Raw genomic sequence first — 16,622 nt, 5'->3', positions numbered from 1 at the left:
CAGAATAAATATCGCTCTTGTACACCAGGCGGAGGAATTCCAGTATAGTCGAAAATCTTAAAATTAATAAGCTTTGTTTTTTCAATTTACCTTTAAAATCTCGAAATTCTATTTCATGAAATTTGAGATTTTTAGAGGAGGAGGGCTTGGAGTTGTCGAAGTTTGGGTTGGCCACTCGTTCTATCTGCTTTCTTGGTGCGCCTTTCCATTTACTTCCTTGATTTCTTATTATGATTGCGGGGCGGTAATCTTTTAGCGGCCCAAACGCAGAGATTGTCGGGATATATGTAAACCGCTCTTTTGATGAGCAATTTTCGAGAGTTGATCATCTGATCCAAGCAGGATACGATTTCGCGTGTCAATCTCTCGGCTGACGCCTGTCTTGTCACAGTTCAGAATAGCACTATAATTTAATGATTTCAAAAATAAATTATCAAATCCTCACCTCAATGGATAATTCGAACGACAGGATCGTAAACGCTGAATTTCGAAATTTTTCTCTTCTTCACTGAGAAATATAACATCAGTTTTCTTGGAGGTTTTTCTTCCATAGTCACGTATTATTCTTTTGACAAAGCGTTTGGAAATACATAGATCCTGTATCTCTTTGTCATCGGGGAAGTTTTCATCGATCATTTTTCGTAACCATCTCGCGACTCCACGAAGTCTCATTTTATATTGGCGTTTCGGGTATAGTTGCTTGATTTTTCTTCGAGCTTTTGCATTGATGCAGATTTCTTCTGCGTGAGTTGGTATTTGTGCTTCGTTTTCGATGACAGGATCGTAAACCTTTTGTTATAAAGGTTTGTAAATGTACATTTCGGAATATCTTGTCCATGCTCTTTTCGATAGAGCTCATTTACAGCCTTTTTAGCATTTCTTTTGTTTGCACCTTTCACCAAAATCTCTGCATACTTTTTTTTCTCGGCCATCGTCATGCGAATTCTCTTTTCGGACATGTTTCCAGCAAAATATTTTTCGAGGAATGAACAAGTTAAGGACCCCCATCAAGATGAAAAAGTCAAAATTTTCAAATTTTTTGCTTTTTGGGTTGTTTAGACCACGAGGAACAACTTTAATTCAGAAAATTTTTTGATCTTATAGAAAATTTTGGCAGAAAATGCCTTCAAAAATTGAAAATTAACATTGTCCATTTCCTAAAAATCTTTAGTTCGCTATTTTTTAATGGTAATTAAGGGTATACCAACCATAAAAACTATTTCTATCATAAACACGAGTATAAAAACGTTATTCAGGGCAATTTAGGCAATAATTACTGAAAATTAAAATCTGGAAATTCGACTAAGATTCGACTTATAAAATTTTAAAGGGGCTGTCTTCCTTAAGTTCGTCGACAAAAAACTCTCAAAAAGCAAACGGTCGTAGCTAAGGGCGTTAACTTTACCATGAAAAAATATTAAGGGTATACCCCAACGAAAACCCCAAAAAAAACGTTCACTAAGCAACTTTACCTTTAACGGCCTGTATAACCTTAAATTTGGCATCGAGAGATCATCTTAAAGGGAACGGTTGCAGTAGAGGGTTCGATCTAAAGGATGCAATTAAAATTAAGGGTCTGGCTAAGATAGTTTTAGAGAAAAACTTTCACTAAGATGCCCTATTTTCGCGATTCTTGATGGGGGGGGTCCTTAAAATTAAAAACATAAGTGCGCGCCTTGTTCTGGAAACAATAATCATGATCAATTTTTCCATCAAATGTCCAAATTTTGACTTCAGTAATGCTGCTTAGCTTCGACATTAGTGAGAAAAGAATTTTAAAATATGTATTCCTAAATTGACTCGAAATGTTCCAACTTAAGAGGACTTTCTCTCAGCCCTTGTCATCTCAAAAGGCCTCTTAAGATGGATACCAACTGTATTTTCCCGGCTTTTAGATTTTTCAAAAGAGTTTATCCGATGAATAATGATGGCTTCATTTTCTCAAACTCAAGCCTTGAAGAACCTGAGTATTTTTATGTCCCAAAAGAAAACACCCGAAAAACGAACTAGTACATCAAACGGAAACGATGTGCGATATAAACGTTACTGTTGTGAAAAAACTACCTTTATTCAAATGAAATCTATGCGAAATATGCGTGCAAAAACACACATGAAACAGCTAGAAAAACAGCAGCAACGTTCGCTGCAATGTTCCACGACTTTTCCTCCTTGAGAATTTCACAGGGATCCACTTCGACATCATGTTCCTCGTTCGGTTGTTCTTCTGCGATGGAAATTTCTTCAGAGGAAGTTTTATTTTCACGAACAAGGCATTTCAGCCATTTTGGCACTTCTTGAACAAAACATGAATTCGTTAATTTTGAGTTTTTACCTGCTTGAGAGATTTCCTCCTTAGGTTTCAAGTCGCTAATAGATTTGCGCCTTTTATTAGAAAACCTAGTCCAGTATGTCATTCGTGGTAGATATCTTAGAATTTTTATCACCAGCTTTGTCTACTTCCTTACCTTGGGTCGAGCGGCGGAGTCAAAAGTGATACGACAACTGCGATGATCACCGTTAAAAATGCCAATAAAATCGCAAAATGTAAATAATGCATCTTCGACAAGACCAAAGGGTTTGGAAGCGTATCGCCACATAGCCCTGTTGGTTGCGTGAATTCAAGTAGCATTTTAGTCAGACCAATAATTAGTCCACATAAAAGCCCCCAAAAAGCGCCTGGCTCGTTGCAACGCGGCCAGAATATGCCAAGAACGAAAATTGTTACAACTGGTGGGCCGAGATACGATGTGATTGCTTGAATGTAGTCAAAGAGCTGTCCGTCAGATGAATTTTGAACGATAGGTAGCCAAAGAATTGAAATACCGCAGAGAGCAAGCATTGTTAGTCTTGAGATAATTAGCAGTTCTGCTTGCGAAGCATTTTTGCGAATTTTCGCATAGATATCTACAAAAAATCACAAAAAGATCGAATGAATAGAAGTACCTAATGTAAATAAAGTAGCACCAGAATTGAACGTTGAGGTGAGAGAACTCATGAGTGCGGCAAGCATGACGGCCATGAGCATTCCTCGTAATCCTGCTGGTAAGAGACGAAGAATAAGTGTTGGATAAGCGATATTAGAGCAGCCAATATTAGAGTTGCAGTAAGACTTGCAATTGTCAGGATCAACGCAAGCAACTTTTGAAAAGTTATTTTATGTTTTCAATATGAATTTTTTCATTTATAAATATACGATGCTTTGATTCAATAACTGATTCCTTCATCGGTAAATAAGATGCGAGAGATCATTCCTGGAAACACCATCAGAAACACTGGTGTTACTTTGATAAGTCCGGCAATTACACATCCCAACTTCACATGGGACAAGTTTTTCGCAGCTAAACAGCGTTGAACAAGCACTTGATCAGTACACCAATACCACGTTGCAATTACAGTCAAGCCGAAAATTGCACCTGGCCAGGGTAGATCGGCGTCGGGTGCTCGCAGAACATGATCGAAATCATCTCTAACGGCACCACATGCGTCGCCATTCTGCGTTTCTAGAGGCGAAAGGTAGTCGGAAGGAATCGAACAGTTGTACTTGGCCCAGAGACTGTCCCATGCAGACTCATTCTCGCTTCCAATCTCATTGAACGCATAAACCGCCATAATGACTGAACCGATAACCATGATCACAGTTTGAAGAGCTTCAACGTAAATGACAGCCTTCAATCCACCGGCGACAGAATACGCAGCTGTGATAGCAAGGAGGATGATGATAGCCACATATAAATTCAGTGATGGAATCGCAAGAGAAATGAATAACGAGCCAGAGAATAAATCTGCGCTAATCTTCGTAAAAATATAAATGAAGAGAGATAAAACTGCTAAATAAAGCTGAATTCGCTCTCCAGGAAATCGACGTTGGAGGAACTCGGGCATAGTCTTGATTCCAGATGCAAGATAGACTGGAACGAAAAGCCATCCAAGCATCAGCAAGCAAATCATTGCATTCCACTCAAACACGCCAACTGCGATGCCAGCAGCGGCTCCTGATCCAGCCAAGCCAATGAAGGAAGAGCTTCCAATATTCGAGCTGTATAGGGAAAACGCGACAGGTAAAAACCACATGGATCGGCCTGCAAGAAGAAAGTCTGTTGCAGCTGACGAAGAAGCCTTCTTCTTTCCGATGAGAGAAATGCCAAGACCTGCTCCAAGGACAATGACGAAATAAACGCCAATAACTAGCCAGTCTCCCCACTCAAGAACAAGTCGAGCATTTCCTGCGTCGTCGACTGGTCGATCGTAGCAAGACTGTGGTTTAACATCGCTTCCATAGGGGATATTTCGTAGCCGGAAATTGCAGTATTCTTGGATAGTCGGATTGCGACTATCACAAGACATGACTCTTTCTCTTGAATCTTTTTCGGTTATCTTCAAGAAGAATGAAGAACATTTGGTACTTTCACTTGAGCAAATTTGACGGAGAGACCGATGAAAAGAATGGCTGTTTTATAGGCAAATTTATCTTATGTGTATATGAACTGAGAATATTTATTCTGAATTGAACTTCTTCTAAATTAAAATATGTCAAACTATTCTTAACATATAGAAATATAATCATGAGTCAATTAACTGACTCCAGGGCAAGGTGATCGTCATCATAAAAGTTCTTTTATTATACTAGTGCGATGATAATCCGACTCGTTTGGCTCACTCATGAAACAAAGGAACAATGAGAGGAATTTCAACAACATCGCTTTTTCTGTTAATTTTTTCTTATGCACAAGAAATAACTGTAGTGGACAAGATCTTCTCCAGCGATGTTAATTGTGAAGCGACAGAAGGCTGCGATCCCGAAAATGGTAGTATAAGAACCACTAGCTTTTTCAATTCAATAACAATCCGATAGACCCTAAACATCCACAGAGAGTAGCAATATGTAAAGCATATGTTCCTCACGAAGAGTCCACTGACTTGACGTTTTATTTCGATGGACAACGAAGAAACAGCGCCGCTGATATGGTCTGTGAAAATAACAATAATCGAACTGTTTGCGAAGTTTCATTGACTTTGACTGAGCCAATTACCCGGGACATGCATCAATCAGAAGTAAAATGTGTCTATGCAGACGAGCGGGACGACATTGAAAGAGGTAAGGCTAACTCCGAAGACCTGGATTCACCAGCTACTAAAATTCTTTTCAGAATCGACGGCGAAATTGAATGTTCTTCATCCTCCAACAGTTTTAATGACAGGAGATCAGGAAAGGGTTACAAATTAAAAAATAATATCGACTAATCGTAGTAAAGCCTGACTGAAGAGAATGTTCAAAGACGAGAATGTGCTCAACTGTACTGCATCTGGGTATCCAACGCCGATAATTGGGGTCAATAGCTTGGTTCAAAAGGAAATCTCCAAAAGCTACAAAGGCGAGAGTTTGGATGTTACGGACGGAATCGCAATCATCCCTAAAGAAACAAAATGGGATCAAGTGATTGTCTGCTACGCTCAGAATGGAATTAACGCAGTTGCCGAAAAAAGAAAAGAATCTATCGTCAGGTTTGTTCAACAACACCTACCCTGCTAACAGCTCAAAGTCCTTTCTCATCAGGAACTTTATTTTCCTTATTTAGCGCAACATATTCGGATCTCTTCCTGCCTCACTTTTTCGTCAGATACATGCTCATCATGTATTTTTTCTTCTTCGGTGCAAGTGCTATAATCCTGATTTACTGCTATTACGAAATGCAACGCCCTGATAAACGATTCGGCACCGTCGCACGAGGCGGACTAAGTACCAAACCTCTGATCAACTAACATGCAAATAAACTATCAAAAATACGCTCAAATGATTTCTGGGTATAATTTGAGCACTGTGAATCAACAGATTATATATATTTAAAGGAAGGCACAGAAAAGAAACAGAAATTTAAACCGTGAATATGCTGTTTGATATTCAAGGGAGGATTGAAAGAAGAAGGTGTATATTGCAGAAATCCCATATAAAGGCGAAGGTGTCAAGTTTTAAAGGAAAGCGTAATTGTTAACTTAAAGGAGATAGTAAAATCGATTCGATAGTGTTTAGCTCGATGGAGTTTCAGCAGCAGGCTTTGATAGGTCTTGAGCAGGTTGATCTCTTGAGATTTCTTGAGGCGTCGGAGAGGCAGCAGGTGCCGCCTCTTCAGTGTTTTCAGTGGTGTTTTCAGGTGCTTCAGTGCTCTGTGAATTTTTCTCAGCTTCTTCAGCTGCTTTTTCTTTGCTTCAGCGATTGCCTTTTCCTTCGCCTCTTGTTCCAGTCGGAGTTTCTCCGCAGCTTCTGCCTCTCGTTTCGCCACGATTTCTGGGTCCATGCTCAGCTTGAATGTCAACTCTTCGAGCTTTTTCTGTTTCCGCTCTTCGTTCATCTGGATCAGATCCATGAGATGCTCGGTCAGGTTGTCCTTCAATGATGACTTGACTCACTCCATAATTTTCCCCTACCTTTGTCTCAGTTTTTGCTGGAGGTCGAACTTAGCATCGACGTACTCTTTCTCTGCTGTTTGAAATCGACGATTTGCTTCGCTAAATTCTACGCAAGCCTTGTCGATTTGATCGCGGATTACGGCAACGTCCGCATTAAGCAGGTTATCCAATTTAACTAAATACAAATTTCCAAAACGAAAGCATATTGAATCAAACCTAATTCATCCTGAATCGTCGCGAGCATTTTGCTTTCCAATGCAGCTTTCTTTTGGCGAGAGATGACTTCTTGAGCTAGAGCGGCTCTTCGCCTTTTATTCTTCTCCTCCATCTCTTTTTGGATCTTCTCGACTTCTTGGATCTCCATCTTTTTCTTTTGCTCGGCCACTTCTTCTTCAATAAAATCCGGCTAAATTCAATCAAAAACAGTCAGCTGATTCGCAAACTTACTACTTCAGGTTGATTTGATGAGGTGTCAACTTTGTTCACTTGGATTTCTTCTTTGGGTTCCTGTTTAGCTGGTTCAGCGTTTGTACTAGTAGGAAGGAGGGCTTCATCAGGTAATTTTTTCGGCGGTTTTGGCTTTGAGGTCTTTTTAGCGGCGAGTGCCTTTTTCGGCGATTTGGACGAGGCTGGTTTAGCTTTGGTCGCTGTTGAATCGCCGCCACTTCGGAGGTGGCGAAGTTCTGCGTCCGAAAACCCACCCCAATCTGACATTCTAAAAAGAGCGATTCAATCATTTCTACAAAAATATATTTTATTAAATATAAAGAAATATAAGAAAGCAAGCATCAATGGGCACTTGGGGTAAATACTTAAAGTCGCATATTGCGAACACGGAAATTTATCAAGGGAATCGGGTTGATTTCCTCGATATCGTCGGTAATTGGCAACTGCGAAGAGGATCCAGCGACACGAATAGGTGTTGTAACGAGCAGATCCGACATGTTTGGCGAGATCAAGTTTGCTTCTGATTTTCTTCGTCGTTCCAAAAGCTTAGCAGCTGGCCGACGTGGAGCGAAGGCAGAGCGTTGTCGGGTCTCAAGAATGTCGATATTGGTTTTTGTTCTTCTGGGCTTCTTTTGTCGTAGTCTGATCTTCTTGCCATCAATTGGACACTCTGAAAGAATAATTAGATAAAATTCCGTCTTATAATAAAAACCTGTATGATTTTGACACCAAGTATCGATACAATCACGGTGAAAGTAGTGACTACAAGAGTCCAATCGTTTGACATAATGCGCCGGGTCGAACGCTTGTAAACATATTCGGCACTGCATACCATCTTTGAGTAGCCGCTGATTAGCACCCACTTTGTGGCAAGGCAGTAAGTTCAAAACATGATCTGGAACCCCAGGTCTATCAGGAGAAGCGGGTCGGTCTAGCTCAAGGAGTCGTTCGTAGTCTTCTTCTTGGATTTCGCGGCCTTGGAGCTCAAGCGTTAGTTGGTGATTCGCCAAGTTTCGTTTTGCTGGTTTTAGACTCTGTCCCGGTCGCTCACGGACATTGAATCGAACATGTGGCCTTGCTCCATTACGATAGCATTGACCGCATAAATTCACAGCATCTCCGATTCCTATGTAGAGTTTTCCCTTTATCGGCGTCATCGAACAATCGGCACAAACGCTGCCGCTATGAATGACATCCTTGTGCTTTTTCCTCTCCCAAGTGTTGGTGAATTCACGTCGTAGCTGCTCTTTTGGTGCAAATGTTTGCCTGCAATAAGGGCATTGAATGTCACCACCATCGCCGCGTTGCATTGTGTCTTGATGCTCTGCCCAGACCTTCATACACCGAATATGAGCAGCGTTATTGCAGCATCGACACCAAGTGATAGGCATGCGGACTTCAAGAAGCTCTTCTTGGCAAATAGGGCAAACATCGTCAGCATTGAGTGCTCTTCCAGGAGTAGGGCCACTTTCAGATGGTTGTTCAGAATCGCCAGATTGCTCCACCGGCTTCGTTTCTTTTCGAGCATGATCCCCGCGGAGAAGCTCATCGAATTCGCGGGGGACAAACCCTCCTTGCCAGATCAGTGGATTTGATTTAGCCATTCGAAAGCGCTTCAGCAGCACCCAACAAATATGCTTGCAGATAGTGCGCTCGCGCTTGAAAGCTATACAACTGCAACTATGAATTGCGCCAAGAGTGACTTTATAGACTCGCTAAAATCATTGATTTAGGTTTTGGTTAACCAGAGTTTATACGGTAGCATACCTTCGCGCTTGAACCACCGTTTCCGTCAGCTTGCTGCTCTCGTACAGATGAGCCGTCTTTCAAAGTGAAAGAGGTTGGGCCATGAGTTCTTAGGATGAAAATGAACTTTGGTCCGCCCTTTGTAATGCCGCCTTCGTGATATCCGAGGGCGACGAAACCCATCCCACTGCTCGAGACATGTCTAAATCAGAATGATTTACATGGCGATCTTCGTGAAATTCAAGTTTTGAGTGGTAATTTATTCTAAAGTCGTCAGGCAGATGGCCAGCGAAGGCAATTTCGAACAACAGAAATAAATAATTTAGTCAAGTTCGTCTTCCTTGAGCTCGCCACAGTCGGCAATAGTGAAGTTCGCTCTAGGTCGGCCACTTTGGCTGCCGTACTTATTCATGATATCAACGATTTCTTTGCCATCTACAACTTCACCAAAGACGGTATGCTTGCCGTCGAGCCATGGGCAGGGAATAAAAGTGATGAAGAACTGCGAGCCGTTAGTGTTAGGACCGGCATTGGCCATCGAAAGGAGGTAGGGCTGCTCGTGCCGGATGTTAAAGTTTTCGTCGGCAAAGGTTCGGCCGTAGATACTCTTGAATCAACTATAAGAGCAAGCATGTTATTGTTTGGGTACCTTTCCGCCAGTGCCATTGCCAGCAGTAAAGTCCCCGCCCTGAGCCATAAAGTCGTTGATGATTCTGTGGAAGCTGGATCCTTTGTATCCAAAGCCAGCTTCTCCAGTACACAGCTGACGGAAATTCTCGGCAGTTTTTGGCACAACATCATCATAAAGCTACTCAATATATAAGAAATAGAATCGACTATCAAAAACCTTGAAGGTGATACGCTGGGTACCTTCTCCACCAGCGTTGATGTCAAAGAAGACTTTGGTAGAGGCAAATCGGTTGATCAATGATCGAGAGCTTCGCAACATGATCAAGTCTAAAAGAAAATAATAAGAGGAGTGATGTTTATTTATTATTATGTTTTACGAAGACCTTGAAAGTAACAGTGAAAGAATTACAGCTAAGATAGCGACCAAGAGCGCCATTATTATATTTTTGTTGGGCGAGTTGTTACTCGAGGGGTTGCTATTAGAAATTTTAGTTGATGATTGTTCTTCATCGCGAAGTCTGTCTATATCGGTCGTATTTTTTACTTCTGGTTCCGCATACTAAAAAGAAACATAATAAAAGATAAAGATTCTCGAGCACTAACCTCGAAGGGTTCCGTGGATTCTGATATGTTGAAGATAAACTCGAGGTCGTCGCCTGCTTTTGTTTGAAAATTCTCGTACAACGAGATTGGAAAGCCACCATTGATTGATGTGAATACTCGTCTAGCCAGTATTCCATTTGTCATAAGAGGGTTGTCTTCATCGAGCTCTAGGATGAGATCCTCGGTGAAAATCTCAAATCTTTTCGATAACGAGCGCTGTACATCCATTCTAGTTGAGTTTTAGGAGTGAAGATAAAACGAAGGATTACCTGATCAGTTCTTTCAAATCACTTATGGAAGATTTTCTAGTGATAGCAGCTCTTACGGCAATAGAGATTTGTAAATTCATAGAGGGACTATCGGCTAATTGAATCGGCGCATCATGACCTTCATGATAGATATCAGCCATCAGAAATTCAGGAACTGTTGACGCATTTTTGGAATAACAAGCTCGCCATTTTCGCTGAATCTATTATTGACGAAGAGTTCGAAACTGGATAATTTTTCGACTGCGAAGTTCGTTATTTGCTTCCCGACTTCTGAGGCGTAGATTTTCTGCGATTTGGAAACGATGGGAAGTGAAAATTGAAAGGATGCTTGGGAGCGGATCTGTGTCAGGGGAATTTTGATGAAGACACAGTCTTTACTTCTACTTTTTGAACATCTCCAGAGTCTCGAATACGTTTGGCCCGAATACTTCCATCTAACATGCCGGGTTATTTTCAATAAACTACAGATTTTTACCTTCGATGTACGCAAAGATTGTCTCGTTTGCTATATGTCCCTCCCGTCTTAATTTCTTCGTACTTTTTAGCCAGTCACTATTTTCTTTCTCATCAACAAAGAAGCCTCCAAGAACGTTTATTCCACCGCTAAGCCGAGCGATGACTTCTCTTGTGTGATTGTAAATATGCTCATACAAGGCACACTCAGATTCTTTATCTTGAGAAGGAGTTTCCACAAAATTTTGTATTAACAATTTTCCTAGAGAGAAATAACCAGATTGTTTTTAATTGTTATTATTACCAGGCGAATACAGGGCGCCTACAATAAGACCATTTCCATTCGATGGAAGAGACAGATTGCTCGGAAGCAAAAGGTCCATTCTTAATGAAAAATATTTTTATTGGGAATCGTGATATGCCTTTTATTTGAACTCGATGGCACGTGGCAGTTGTGATGTGAAAAGTTGATAAAGGGAATGTGAAAAGTAAAATGTAGGTGAACGGCTAGGCTTCCATCTTCGGGTTTTCATCTAAATAAATAGTGATTGAAAGAAAAGAGAGTTATTTTTACCAGAAAGATGCTTTCTCTCAACCTTGTCGCTTTCGATGGCTTTTTCGACAGCGTTAAGATAGTTGTCAAGAGTGACCTGTTGAGCTCCAGCGCAGTACTTCATCAAGGCCAGGAATGGTATCTTTCGAAGCGTGCGTCCGCTGATTCCTTGAGCACTGTCGGCGATCGCAATAAGGCTTCTCTCGCTGTCAGTTGGACTTAAAAATATTCACCGAGCATGAAAACCGCTCTTACTTTGGCAGGTCGTATCCTTCTGATCGTAAGGAATATTTGCCTGTAATCATGCCTTTATGATATAATTCGTTGAACGCAGACTCGAGGATAGTGTAGATAGCTTTTGGCTCTGGTGGTCCAACGAAAATCTTCATGTCGGCGCGATCGATGAATGCCAGATCAATTTTGCCAGTGATGTTCGATGTGCAAACAACGAGAACGTTCGGGTACTTTTTCAGCGAGTCCAGTTGCGTAAGAACAGCATTGACTACTCTAACGGCATCTGCTGGCTCATTCGCGGAACCCGATCTAGCAGAGGTTAAGCTCTCTACTTCGTCGATGAGGATGATCGTCATGATCGACTTGTCATCTTAAAATAGTTGTAGTCGTGATCTGAAAGCGTCAACTAACCCGCATAGTCTCTTATTTTAGAAAACATTTTCTGAACAAGTTTGCCTGACTCCGAAAACCACTTTGAGAAGAGAGAATGTGAGTTGATCTCCACAAGTGCCGTATTTTGATAGCCGCCTATTTGTCGAATCGCTAATTTTTGAGCAAATGCCTAAAGAAATGATTGTTTTTGAGCAATTAAAGGTTTGTACCTGAGCGATGGAAGTCTTTCCAGTGCCTGGAGGGCCATGAAAAAGAATGACTTTGTTCCAGCTAATGAGCGTGTTGCTGACTCCTAGTTGCGATAGCCGAAAAGATGTTTCCGCGTATTGAATGAGATCGGTTTTGAGCGATGATGAGTAGTGCAGCGACTCCCACAGTCCGTAAAACGCCTTGTTCGGTAACATCCATGTCTGGCAAGCAGCGATTTCGCCATCTTCAGAAGATAAATTAGTTTTGAAATAAGGCGAGAGTATGTTACCTTCTTCCTCATCAATGTGCTCTTCTTCTCCCTCAGCTTTGTCCATGGTGTACAAATAGAACTTCCCGAGGGCAGTATTAGGAATATCACTGTACTTTTCGCTCTCTTCGCAAATCATAACCTCAGAAACGCACTCTTCCACGACGTTCAACGCTTCCAGCAGATCTTTCGTCTCAGTTTCGTCCATAATCTCGTTAATCGCGTTCATGATCTTTTCCTTGTCTTGTTTCGGAATTAAGCTTTTAACTCCATCGTCGAATAGTTCGAAGATGCTCCGAAGACTATCCTCTATTTCTGTCATTTGATATTTTGCGTTGCTTTTTAGCCTGACCTCGTAATTGATTTGCACCATTTTTATACTAAACAAGAGATCTTAGCTATAAGTTAAATAAATATGGTACGAGAGGATTCCTCTCGATTCAGTTTATTGCACATGCAGTAACTTCGATAAACAGTACAGTCTAGTGGATTGACAGACAGAACGAGCAGATAGCGAGTTGAAGAAGCAATGAAGAAATCAGGATGATATAAAGTACACAAGTATAAATAAATGAAACGTCCTTGAATATAATTTCTATATCGTAAAGCGATATTCTGAGCCGTCCGAATTCAGCAGAACTGCGACTTCTTTATTGACCCAGACGAGCTTCGGGTTTTCCGAAATATTGCTCGACGAAACCTATAAAATTATTGTAACTAGAAATTTGAGACACACCATACTCTCAGCGGCACAGTTCCAACAGATTTGACGCATTTCACATGCGAAGTAACCATTCCAAAAATAGACGATACCATCACCCAGAAACTCAATTGATTTTCAACTAGAATAAATGATTTACAACGATGCAAATAATCTTCTAATAGACCATTTGAATACGTAGCCAAGTATTTTCCATCCGGTGAAAAACAAAGCGCAGATACTGCGCCTCGATGAGCGGAAACCACCTGACTTTTCAGAGTCTTCAAGTCATAAACAATTATCTGCCCATTCTTCGTCCCAGCCGCTATTCTTCTGGTGTTATTGCAGAATGACAGCATATGAAATCTAACAGCAATTTATAACAAATAAGGGGCAGTATCAATGTACCTTTGCAGTGGAGGAAAAGCGTCAGATAACCTCGTTTTCTTGAATGCTTGAGAGTCCAAGCAAAACAGAACGATGTCAACGACCTTTAAAATATTAGACTTCTCAATTTTGTCGATATCAATACCTCAGATATAAGCAGAGACAGCTCGTTGGGCAGCATTTCTGCCAAAAACTCTATTATCCGCAACACTTCATTTTTGGCTTTGACAAGCGTCGACTGCTGAAATTTCTGGGAGGTAGCTGGATTAGCAATTGCGGCAGTATGGCGGGCTACTTCTCGTCCTACGAACAGAAATGTTTTATCAGTTATTAATTCATTGCGTTACCTATTGTCGTGATGAAGACGCTGGGTTTTGATCGGGCGATTTGACAGAGAGCTCTATGCGAAGCACGGCAGAGCTCCGCGCTTGGCGAAACCATCACCTTCTTGTTAAATAGTGGCTCCACCATTTCATAGTTGATCGTCATTTCCATAAGAGCCAAGAGAACAGTTGCAGGCTCAACGAAAGGCTCCCAGATATGGAAGCCACGACCAAGAAGTTCAACAGCTGTCCTCTTTGAAATTGAGTTATCGTTGGCATCAAGAAGAGAGAGCAGCTTCTGAGCAATGATTCTTGTTGTTGATTGACCGAGGCAGTTGAGTTCAGCACCAAGCACGCCTAGGATGACAACGGCAGTATTACTTGTTTGCATGTTGGATGATGAAAGTTGATTGAGGAAGTGTTGGATAATGCGTCCACGTGTCTTTTCGTCATTACGTCTTAGTTGATCAAGAAGAAGGCTTTGTCCCGTTTCGCGAATTTCTTGCACACGATCAGACCAGCGAATCGCCAGTGTTTCCAGAGCGGGAGGAGTGTACTTTTCTAATAGATCGCTTAGCAAGGCGCAGTGGAGAGTGACTAGTCCAGACCAACACTGTCTACCATCACCGAGGAATTCTTCGGACAAATTCATCAAACTGTTGCAAAGAGAACCAATCGACATGAGATGGAGATTCGTCAAGTCTTTTGAAATGTTCCAGTGTTCGTTAAAATTGTCTGGTTCTTCAGGGAAAAAGAAAACACAGCAGCTCTGACGACGGACTCCAAAGATCAGTGACTTTTTCGGTCGCGCAAAGGATATCATCGTCACTAGAAGCTCATCAAGAGATGGCTGAAGTCCCCATGCATGCAAGGTCATGATAAGAATACGTCCGAATGCTAACGATTGAGGTCCCAAGATGGCACTTTCAGAAGTATCTAGTGATGGTGCGCTTGATAAGGAAAGTTTCGATGGCGATGTAGCTTGTTGTTGAGGAGACTTTGGTGAGGTCGGAGTTGCTGGAGATTGGCGACCTGAGCGCGATTCTTTAATTTTTGACTGGACGCTAGAAAATAACTGCATTCCTGTTGTCTTGAGAGTATTGGTTAAATTTGGCTGTGATTTGTCTTCAGAGGCTTGACGCGATGGCATTTTCTTGTTACTTGTTTGATTAAGTCGATAGTGCTGGATGATATTTTGAACCATTTTTTCGACATCGAAGTGAAATGATAAACACTTGAGAATTGGTGGAGAATCAAGCTGATCAAGAAACATTGGTTGGACAAAAATGAGCTGCTGCCTCCTTGCCGGAGGTTTATCATGGGGATATAGCTCAGCTGTTGACTGAATTTCATTCGCTTGAGAGGAAGAAGTTTCCCGTTCAAGAGCCATCGAATATGCATCCCATGTCTTGCATGATCCGTCTTCACGAGTGACAATAAGGTACCCATCATTTGTCCAAGCGACATCAATTATCGCTTGACCAAAGCCAGGATCTGAAAGAAGACATTGGTGCGTCTTCGGATGCAATACGCAGATTCCGCCATCGACATCGATCGAAACGGCCGTGCCAGCTGATTTTCCGACTTTTATCGGGCAAATTGTGAGACTCAGCAGTGGAGCCATGTGATTGTGGAATTCTACCAACTTTTGTTTATGTGTTAGTGACCATGCTGAGACAGAGAAGTCGGCGCTACCAACAAAAAGACATCGTCGTCATATGAAGCGGTGTTATGCTGGTATGGGTACATGAGACAAGTGATCTCGGCGTAATTGGCTACTGCAGATGTAAAGACATCTACGTCTTCGTTAATATCAAAAACACATTTTGCAAAAGAAGGAATTGCAGGAGCGATAACAAGATGTCCATCAGAACGACCAAATATGAGGGTATCCTTTTCTTCAACAAAGCAAACCGCAGTGATGTAGGAGTCATTCGTGCAAAATACATCAAGTTCGCCTTCAACTCCACTGCAAGAAGCAGTTTTAGCTATCTCAATTAGTGAATCTTCCTGCGCTACATATGTAGAGATCTCAAGAGAAGGAGCAATTGAATGAAGACGTTTTCCAGAAAGTTGAAAGTTCGAGTGCAGGGGAGCAGACGTTCGCCAAATGAGCTGCGGAGATTGGTCATCCGCACTTTGAGGCTTAAGGTTCGCTGTTGAGTAGATCGTGAAATATGACAAGTTCAGAGCTTTGTTCTCCGACACGATGGCGAAGTTTGAACTTGCTTGAAGGAAAAATCCATCGACGAGGCAATCGCTATCAATCGACTGATAAGATATGCTTGAAAAATCCGATGAGTCCAAGATGAAGAAGGACTTCTTACAGACGACAAGGGCGTATTCGCTCCTTAATTTCAGAACAATCGGATGCTCGCATGATCGGATTTGCTTCGACTCTTCCTCCCAAAGTGGCTCTTCTAGCGATTGTTGAGGCTCTGTTGAGACGCGCCATACTTTCAAAGTTCCACCTGCCGTTATGCCGAGCAAAACTGATAGATCGGGGACATTTATTGAGACCCCGCAAGTTATCCAGTCCGGGTACAAACGGCAGCAAAGTGAGAACTCGCGCTTTCCAGTTTTTGTGCTGAAAACAAGGACTTCACTGAGTTCGCCGAAAGCAGCTATCAATGTTTCAGAGAGAGTAACAAGACCTCCAAGACGATCAGACGCTTGAATTGAGAATACTACGCGGCCAGAAGGAACATGCCAAAACTGAATTAACCCGGAGAGGGAAAGCGTTGCTAGATGATTCTTCCCGTAAGATGATGTGCTCACTATCGGAGATGCATCAGAGTCCTGTATTAGGACGCTTTTGTGGATGATGTTCTGATCGGAAACCTTCCAAATGAAGATCTGGCCGCTCTCAAAGGTAGCATAAATCCAGTACTCGACATTGTCAAGGTTGGACTCGATTCGACCGAAGCAGGTACATTTACAGTTGACATTCCGACCTGACCACAGTCCGATTGGAACTGTCAACACCATAGCCGCATGTTTTTTCTTAACTAAACCTGATCAT

General features: G+C 41.8%; 8 protein-coding genes across 8 annotated transcripts; 1 reads left to right on the top strand and 7 right to left on the bottom strand.

The window, feature by feature from the left end:
• Positions 1-2,081: 2,081 nt before the first annotated feature.
• Positions 2,082-4,339, bottom strand: LOC145702042 (sodium/glucose cotransporter 1-like). The gene is made up of 5 exons (XM_081779253.1): positions 3,213-4,339; positions 2,944-3,138; positions 2,466-2,904; positions 2,333-2,427; positions 2,082-2,293 (listed from the first exon to the last, which is right to left on the bottom strand). The coding sequence occupies exons 1-5, from the start codon at positions 4,069-4,071 to the stop codon at positions 2,082-2,084; spliced, it is 1,800 nt and encodes a 599-aa protein (XP_081635379.1). The 5' UTR covers positions 4,072-4,339.
• A 299-nt stretch (positions 4,340-4,638) lies between these two features.
• LOC145702041 (uncharacterized) lies at positions 4,639-5,760 on the top strand. Its single transcript, XM_081779252.1, has 5 exons — positions 4,639-4,805; positions 4,853-5,095; positions 5,148-5,206; positions 5,264-5,502; positions 5,577-5,760. Exons 1-5 carry the CDS (start codon positions 4,676-4,678, stop codon positions 5,758-5,760), a joined length of 855 nt encoding a protein of 284 aa, XP_081635378.1. The 5' UTR covers positions 4,639-4,675.
• A 63-nt stretch (positions 5,761-5,823) lies between these two features.
• Positions 5,824-7,140, bottom strand: LOC145702344 (RAB6-interacting golgin-like). Its single transcript, XM_081779564.1, has 4 exons — positions 6,853-7,140; positions 6,622-6,811; positions 6,424-6,580; positions 5,824-6,383 (listed from the first exon to the last, which is right to left on the bottom strand). Exons 1-4 carry the CDS (start codon positions 7,117-7,119, stop codon positions 6,374-6,376), a joined length of 624 nt encoding a protein of 207 aa, XP_081635690.1. The 5' UTR covers positions 7,120-7,140; the 3' UTR covers positions 5,824-6,373.
• A 21-nt stretch (positions 7,141-7,161) lies between these two features.
• Positions 7,162-8,781, bottom strand: LOC145702040 (E3 ubiquitin-protein ligase Zswim2-like). Its single transcript, XM_081779251.1, has 3 exons — positions 8,620-8,781; positions 7,565-8,567; positions 7,162-7,522 (listed from the first exon to the last, which is right to left on the bottom strand). The coding sequence occupies exons 1-3, from the start codon at positions 8,779-8,781 to the stop codon at positions 7,218-7,220; spliced, it is 1,470 nt and encodes a 489-aa protein (XP_081635377.1). The 3' UTR covers positions 7,162-7,217.
• Positions 8,782-8,852: 71 nt separating this feature from the next.
• Positions 8,853-9,571, bottom strand: LOC145705726 (peptidyl-prolyl cis-trans isomerase-like). Its single transcript, XM_081783209.1, has 3 exons — positions 9,446-9,571; positions 9,248-9,406; positions 8,853-9,205 (listed from the first exon to the last, which is right to left on the bottom strand). Exons 1-3 carry the CDS (start codon positions 9,545-9,547, stop codon positions 8,921-8,923), a joined length of 546 nt encoding a protein of 181 aa, XP_081639335.1. The 5' UTR covers positions 9,548-9,571; the 3' UTR covers positions 8,853-8,920.
• A 30-nt stretch (positions 9,572-9,601) lies between these two features.
• On the bottom strand, positions 9,602-10,727 carry LOC145702038 (uncharacterized). Its single transcript, XM_081779250.1, has 4 exons — positions 10,576-10,727; positions 10,101-10,534; positions 9,832-10,060; positions 9,602-9,787 (listed from the first exon to the last, which is right to left on the bottom strand). The coding sequence occupies exons 2-4, from the start codon at positions 10,238-10,240 to the stop codon at positions 9,602-9,604; spliced, it is 555 nt and encodes a 184-aa protein (XP_081635376.1). The 5' UTR covers positions 10,241-10,534; positions 10,576-10,727.
• A 235-nt stretch (positions 10,728-10,962) lies between these two features.
• Positions 10,963-12,566, bottom strand: LOC145702725 (pachytene checkpoint protein 2 homolog). The gene is made up of 6 exons (XM_081779988.1): positions 12,212-12,566; positions 11,943-12,166; positions 11,752-11,902; positions 11,362-11,710; positions 11,128-11,324; positions 10,963-11,086 (listed from the first exon to the last, which is right to left on the bottom strand). The coding sequence occupies exons 1-6, from the start codon at positions 12,561-12,563 to the stop codon at positions 11,061-11,063; spliced, it is 1,299 nt and encodes a 432-aa protein (XP_081636114.1). The 5' UTR covers positions 12,564-12,566; the 3' UTR covers positions 10,963-11,060.
• A 48-nt stretch (positions 12,567-12,614) lies between these two features.
• On the bottom strand, positions 12,615-16,604 carry LOC145702037 (WD repeat-containing protein 7-like). Its single transcript, XM_081779249.1, has 7 exons — positions 15,296-16,604; positions 13,625-15,245; positions 13,423-13,580; positions 13,299-13,381; positions 13,078-13,256; positions 12,932-13,032; positions 12,615-12,890 (listed from the first exon to the last, which is right to left on the bottom strand). Exons 1-7 carry the CDS (start codon positions 16,586-16,588, stop codon positions 12,786-12,788), a joined length of 3,540 nt encoding a protein of 1,179 aa, XP_081635375.1. The 5' UTR covers positions 16,589-16,604; the 3' UTR covers positions 12,615-12,785.
• Between the last annotated feature and the right edge of the window lie 18 nt (positions 16,605-16,622).

The sequence above is a fragment of the Oikopleura dioica genome, chromosome PAR, assembly GCF_907165135.1.
Source record: "Oikopleura dioica chromosome PAR, OKI2018_I68_1.0, whole genome shotgun sequence".
In the NCBI taxonomy this organism is placed as follows: domain Eukaryota; kingdom Metazoa; phylum Chordata; class Appendicularia; order Copelata; family Oikopleuridae; genus Oikopleura; species Oikopleura dioica.
The sequence above is the reverse complement of the archived record's forward strand: the minus strand, read 5'-3'. Positions and strand labels throughout refer to the sequence as shown.

Bases quoted from the DNA above. Each gene is read 5' to 3' on its own strand.
- LOC145702042 (XM_081779253.1), bottom strand. From the start codon at position 4,071: ATGTGGTTTTTACCTGTCGCGTTTTCCCTATACAGCTCGAATATTGGA. The intron at 2,428-2,465 runs GTAAGGAAGTAG...AAAAATTCTAAG, and splicing joins ACTCCGCCGCTCGACCCAAG to ATATCTACCACGAATGACAT. The intron at 2,294-2,332 runs GTAAAAACTCAA...GTTTTGTTCAAG, and splicing joins GGAGGAAATCTCTCAAGCAG to AAGTGCCAAAATGGCTGAAA.
- LOC145702040 (XM_081779251.1), bottom strand. From the start codon at position 8,781: ATGGGTTTCGTCGCCCTCGGATATCACGAAGGCGGCATTACAAAGGGC. The intron at 8,568-8,619 runs GTATGCTACCGT...CAATGATTTTAG, and splicing joins ACGGTGGTTCAAGCGCGAAG to CGAGTCTATAAAGTCACTCT. The intron at 7,523-7,564 runs GTTTTTATTATA...TTATTCTTTCAG, and splicing joins TTGGTGTCAAAATCATACAG to AGTGTCCAATTGATGGCAAG.
- LOC145702344 (XM_081779564.1), bottom strand. From the start codon at position 7,119: ATGTCAGATTGGGGTGGGTTTTCGGACGCAGAACTTCGCCACCTCCGA. The intron at 6,812-6,852 runs GTAAGTTTGCGA...GATTGAATTTAG, and splicing joins CATCAAATCAACCTGAAGTA to CCGGATTTTATTGAAGAAGA. The intron at 6,581-6,621 runs GTTTGATTCAAT...ATTTGTATTTAG, and splicing joins GACGATTCAGGATGAATTAG to TTAAATTGGATAACCTGCTT.
- LOC145702038 (XM_081779250.1), bottom strand. From the start codon at position 10,240: ATGGCTGATATCTATCATGAAGGTCATGATGCGCCGATTCAATTAGCC. The intron at 10,061-10,100 runs GTAATCCTTCGT...AAACTCAACTAG, and splicing joins GATTTGAAAGAACTGATCAG to AATGGATGTACAGCGCTCGT. The intron at 9,788-9,831 runs GTTAGTGCTCGA...GTTTCTTTTTAG, and splicing joins AATCCACGGAACCCTTCGAG to TATGCGGAACCAGAAGTAAA.
- LOC145702041 (XM_081779252.1), top strand. From the start codon at position 4,676: ATGAGAGGAATTTCAACAACATCGCTTTTTCTGTTAATTTTTTCTTAT. The intron at 4,806-4,852 runs GTAGTATAAGAA...ACAATCCGATAG, and splicing joins AGGCTGCGATCCCGAAAATG to ACCCTAAACATCCACAGAGA. The intron at 5,503-5,576 runs GTTTGTTCAACA...TTCCTTATTTAG, and splicing joins AGAAAAGAATCTATCGTCAG to CGCAACATATTCGGATCTCT.
- LOC145702725 (XM_081779988.1), bottom strand. From the start codon at position 12,563: ATGGTGCAAATCAATTACGAGGTCAGGCTAAAAAGCAACGCAAAATAT. The intron at 11,325-11,361 runs GTAAGAGCGGTT...AATATTTTTAAG, and splicing joins GAAGGATACGACCTGCCAAA to TCCAACTGACAGCGAGAGAA. The intron at 11,087-11,127 runs GTAAAAATAACT...CTATTTATTTAG, and splicing joins TGAGAGAAAGCATCTTTCTG to ATGAAAACCCGAAGATGGAA.
- LOC145705726 (XM_081783209.1), bottom strand. From the start codon at position 9,547: ATGTTGCGAAGCTCTCGATCATTGATCAACCGATTTGCCTCTACCAAA. The intron at 9,407-9,445 runs GTTTTTGATAGT...TATATTGAGTAG, and splicing joins CCCAGCGTATCACCTTCAAG to CTTTATGATGATGTTGTGCC. The intron at 9,206-9,247 runs GTACCCAAACAA...AGTTGATTCAAG, and splicing joins GCAATGGCACTGGCGGAAAG to AGTATCTACGGCCGAACCTT.
- LOC145702037 (XM_081779249.1), bottom strand. From the start codon at position 16,588: ATGGTGTTGACAGTTCCAATCGGACTGTGGTCAGGTCGGAATGTCAAC. The intron at 15,246-15,295 runs GTAGCGCCGACT...CATAAACAAAAG, and splicing joins ACGACGATGTCTTTTTGTTG to TTGGTAGAATTCCACAATCA. The intron at 13,382-13,422 runs GTATTGATATCG...AATATTTTAAAG, and splicing joins TGTCTCTGCTTATATCTGAG to GTCGTTGACATCGTTCTGTT.